General features: G+C 48.9%; 1 protein-coding gene across 1 annotated transcript; it reads right to left on the bottom strand.

Moving 5' to 3' along the window:
- Positions 1 to 3,724: 3,724 nt before the first annotated feature.
- LOC121054482 (E3 ubiquitin-protein ligase SGR9, amyloplastic) lies at positions 3,725 to 4,567 on the bottom strand. The gene has a single exon (XM_040524365.1). The coding sequence runs from the start codon at positions 4,565 to 4,567 to the stop codon at positions 3,725 to 3,727; it is 843 nt and encodes a 280-aa protein (XP_040380299.1).
- Between the last annotated feature and the right edge of the window lie 288 nt (positions 4,568 to 4,855).

Genomic DNA, 4,855 nt, shown 5'->3' on the forward strand with positions numbered 1-4,855 from the left:
GGCCTGAGAGGAAGAGGGAGGAGAAGCTATTGCCGAGTGCGAGACTAGAGAGGGAGAAGGGAGATTGGGATTTGGGAGCAGCCGCCGCCCGCCGCCCACTACTCTGATGTATGCACTAAAATTTTCTTTTATACCTAGGGTTTCCATGTAGTGGGCCTTAGGCCACATGTCACATTATTGGGCTGGCCCATGGGTATTTTGGACCCACAGGTTAACGGGTTCGGGTATCATAGGACCGTATCGTACCCGCCATACCCGTTGGGTGAAGTTTATGCCCGTTAATAGACCCACGGGTACATTTTTTGGAACATACCCGTCTCCTAATAGAGTAATAACCCGTCAGGTTTCGGGTAACGGGGCCCCGTTGCCATCTCTAGTTGTGCATTCAGTCATGGTACTCGGTCTTTGGACAATTGTGTTTATGTAAAACTCAACATCGAATTGCATTTCAAAAATAATTTAGACCGAGCAATCCAATATTAGTTATTCCTGTTTCGATCTCATTCATAACCAAAATTCTGGAGATATAAAAACATCGCACAGATTCGATCGAGCAAATAGTCACAAAAATCAACATATTTCATTGATCTAGATCTAGGTGAAAGGGAGACGTGGAGGCAGGCGGACATCGATGACACTAGATCTAGTGGCCCATTGATCCCTCTAGATTGGCCTCCACAGGCGCCCATTAGAGTGGAGGAGCTACCACCATCAAGCACATGCAAGTGATCATCGTCATTGGCTTGTCAAAGTGATTGTCGACATGAGGACAAGCATAGGATTGTGTGCCGACTACCCCCGGTAGTGGCAACAACGTAATACAAAAGGATCATGTGACATGATACAAGGATGAAAAAACATGCTCTATGTAGTGTGGGGTTGGAGGTAAAGGAGGAAAGCTACGCCTTCGTTTTATGGGTCGTTGTTAGAGGGACTGCATAGGGTTTTTTATGTCTTTATCATTAATTCGTGTTTTCGTTTCACCAAGTTAAATAACTAAAAATGACTATTTCAAATTTGGTTAGTTGTAATTAATAATCTATTTTTTATTGGTCTTAGTTTAGTTCAGTTCACTCTCATCATCTTAGGACCTTTGGCTTTGGTTTATTTGCATACCCTATGAAAGGTTGGAACTGTAAGATCATAAGCATGATTAATATTTTCTGATGAACAATTGGCTTGCGATTTGGTTTATAAATTGAATTTGGTTTGGAAACAATTAAGGTGTTGGTGCGAGTGTGTGTAACTAATGTGAGTCAGGTTGCGATATCTGTGCTCGGAAACGGTTGGTTTGTCTCTAGTTGTGCAGGTGACTTGAGGTCAATATCGGTCAATGGCGGTGGGATCGTGACTAGGCTCAGGGAGGAGCTAAGGTCCGGACGATCGAGAATGCCAAGTGATGATATTGAATACGAGTTGGCACATGGTGGAGCAACACCGTGTGGGATGGAATCGTAACGGGCTTCACATGTTACATGTGTAAGCGCCGGAAAAATCGTGAAGTAAATCGGATGAAAACTGAAGAAAGAATAAAGAAAAAGAGGAGAGAGAAAATACATGCTACAGTATGCGTGGTACTGTAGCATGCATGTATGTCAGGCAGCTGTACATTGGTTCGGTCATCCGTGCATAGCAGGCCGGCAGAGTGCAAGTCGGATACGACCGTCCGGCTGTACGCGTGTCCACGCGCTGGAATAGATAGACTTTGAGTTCGTTTGATTTGGATAAGTTAAATTTGATTAGGAAAACTAAGAGATGAGTCATATTAGTATAAGGAGTCCTACTCCTATTTGGTGATAGACTATTCGATATAAATAGAGACCGAGGGGTATGCCCCCGGTGTGCTTTTGTGAGACTTAGTTGTTGATTCTAGATCGACGATTTTGATAGGAGTGCTGTTGGTGCACTTTGTAAATACCAGTTGATGCAATAAAGTCAAGATCATTCAATCTACGTTTTCGACTTTCATCTACTGGTGATTTTTTGGATTCCGACGATCCGATCGACGTCATAGGAGTGGCGCGATTCGATGATCTGCTCGGCGGCACATGAGCGGCGCGATCAAGGTAGCGGCGACACAGGAGCGACGTGATCAAGGTAGCAAGTCTTCGTCAATTTCTTCGACAGAGGTAATCCTTTATTCCGCGAAAGATTTTTGGGTTTTGTTTTTCCCTACCATTCACCCCCCTCTGGTAGGTTTGTTTGATCTTGTTCGATCCTACAGGAACTTGGCATATAAACACGCGATGGTCATCTACTATCGTACGGAAAATGCATTGGTGATTGGTAGAGTGGATGACACTGTGACCGAGAGGTGATACACACTGGATGAACCGATGCATGACTAACATAACATGAGCATGGGCACATGCGGCGACGGAGCGAAGAAGGGATAGCGGGTAGGTGCGCGTGCACGAACGGGCCGGGGGACAGGATCGCATGGGTAGGGGGGAATAACAGAGCGGAAACCGATGGCCCAATCCCACCCGGACACCGCTCGTGCTCTTCCTTCCTAGCTCCCTCCCTCCCCGCCGTCGTACGTAGCTTTTCCTCCCCCCACCACGCGACGCCGACGTTTCCTACGTCCACCTCACGCGGCACGCCCGCCTCGCTGCCGATGCATGGATGGATGCTTGTGTCCCGACTGCCCGAGACCGGATCCGTCCACGCGCGTCCGTCCGTTTCGCTTGCCGACCACCCGGCGACCCAGCCTGCTACATGGTGAAATGGACTCGGGGAAGTCATCCTGAGTCGTCTGATCGATCTCATCTCATCTCAATATCTCATCATATATAATGCGTATATTGTGACGGGTATTTAGTTGTATGGATTTCTATGTTCATTGTTTAACAGTTCATCTTATTTTTAATTTTTTTAAAAGTTATATAAAACAATATTCATATTTTTATCATGTAATAATAAAATACATTAATTATAGAACTTTTTTAATAAAACAGACGGTCAAACGCTGAACATAAATAATACAAAGATGTACTCTGTATGAGGCAGAGGTAGTAGATCATTTTCTAATCGTACTGGACACATTAATTTCTAGATAATAAGTTTTGTTCATCTAATAATTCGCGTCTGGTATGAGCAAACCGTAGGAGCACTAAACAGTTACCCAGCGAAATAGTTCAATACATTTCGTGACATCCAATATGGCTATTATGTCTACTTCATGATAAAGCCTAAAGAGATGCACCTGTCATTGAAAAGCATGAAAAGCAGGCATTAGGCGGCAAAACGAAGATACATGGAGTACCTTCTTCGTCCCGGAAACTACCGAAGCTAACACTAGAAAATTAACACCATCATTTGCAGGCTGATCGATCATTGCTCCGATCGCTTTGCAGTTATAACTACTTATAAATCTGAATTTTAAATCTTAACTAGACTTAATTTTATATTTTTTCATTATAAATTATTTTATAGATTTTATGATAGAGTTTTTATATAAAATTTTAACAATAAATTATTTCTCGTTTAGAAAACACGGTTTCACTTTCACTCTTAAAAAGCCATACAGTCACAAAAGTTACTTTCGTTCCATTTCGTTTTATTATTTATTCAGAAATAAATCCACATCATCACGTTGTATAGACACCACTGGCCCACCGCTAGTTACGAATCTGACACTAGTACTTGCGCCTGAAGGCCGAGACACTCGAGTGCATCCAAACGCGCGTCTAGCCTGTGCCACGCTCTGATCCAACCGACGTTGTCACGCACAGGCGGCGCTGTCGTCTCCCGTTGCCATCCTCTCCACCGCCCGCCACAGCCGCTGGGTCTCGGCGCGCACGTCCTCCGCGGGAAGCTCAGCGCGGCAGCATGGGCAGGTGTTGCGCCGCGCGAGCCACCGGAGCGCGCAGTGCCAGTGGAACCGGTGCCCACACGGCCGCAGCGCGCACACGCCCCCGCCGCGACGCCCGGGCGCCATCTCCTCCCTGCAGATCGCGCACGGCGCGCCGTCCCCTGCCGCGGGGGGCATCGCCAGGACGGCAGCGTACGACGCGCCCCCACCCCACTCGCCGTCCTTCCGGCCGGCGCCGCCGCCGATCGCCGCACGTTCCTGCGACACGACGTCCGCAAAGCGGCGGCACTTGGCGGCCTCGTCGACGTAGGGAGCGAACGATGCCCACGGCGTGGCGCCGAGGCCGGAGATGGAGAGAGCCGAGCCCACCGCATCGTCGACGAGCAACGCGTGCCAGTCGACGGTGGAACGAGAAGAATGGTAGGAGGACGACGCTGCGGCAGGGGAGTAGGAATCGCACATGGCAAGGAGCAGGATCGCGGCGTCGAGCTCTGGCGCGGGGATGCGGAGCAGGTGGTGCGATCCGTCCGGCGACAGAGCTGGGAGAAGCAGGAGGAGGGATCGGATGAGGACGCGGCCGAGCAGCTCGGCCTTGGAGGGAAGCGGCATGGCGCGGAGCCGCGCGAGCGCGCGGGAGAAGTGCGGCGGGGAGAGCAGCAGGAACGCGAGGCGGCATCGCAACCGGCGCACGTCGGCGGCGAGCGAGGTGAGCAGCCGCGACGCCGGCACGGACGACGAGAGGAGCGCGGCCATTAGGGTTTCGGAGGAGGAGCGCTGGGTATGGCTGGGTTCCATCGGGATCGCGGAAGCTCGTCTTCTGGGAGGGAGCGAGACAGCGAGTCTGGAGTGTGGATCAGTGGAGTCAAGTGGTGGGAAATTCTTTTTGGAGGTTAGTCGGTATATATGCCGCGGTTTTGGAGGGCAATCGATCGAGTGGGCCTCGGAACTTGCGTGAAGCTGAGCTAGTAGGAGTATTATTCTTAGTTTTTTTTTCATGTTTATGATGTATTATTTTAAGAGATTTTATATAAAAAAATTGAT

The sequence above is a fragment of the Oryza brachyantha genome, chromosome 5 (assembly GCF_000231095.2).
Source record: "Oryza brachyantha chromosome 5, ObraRS2, whole genome shotgun sequence".
NCBI lineage: Eukaryota > Viridiplantae > Streptophyta > Magnoliopsida > Poales > Poaceae > Oryza > Oryza brachyantha.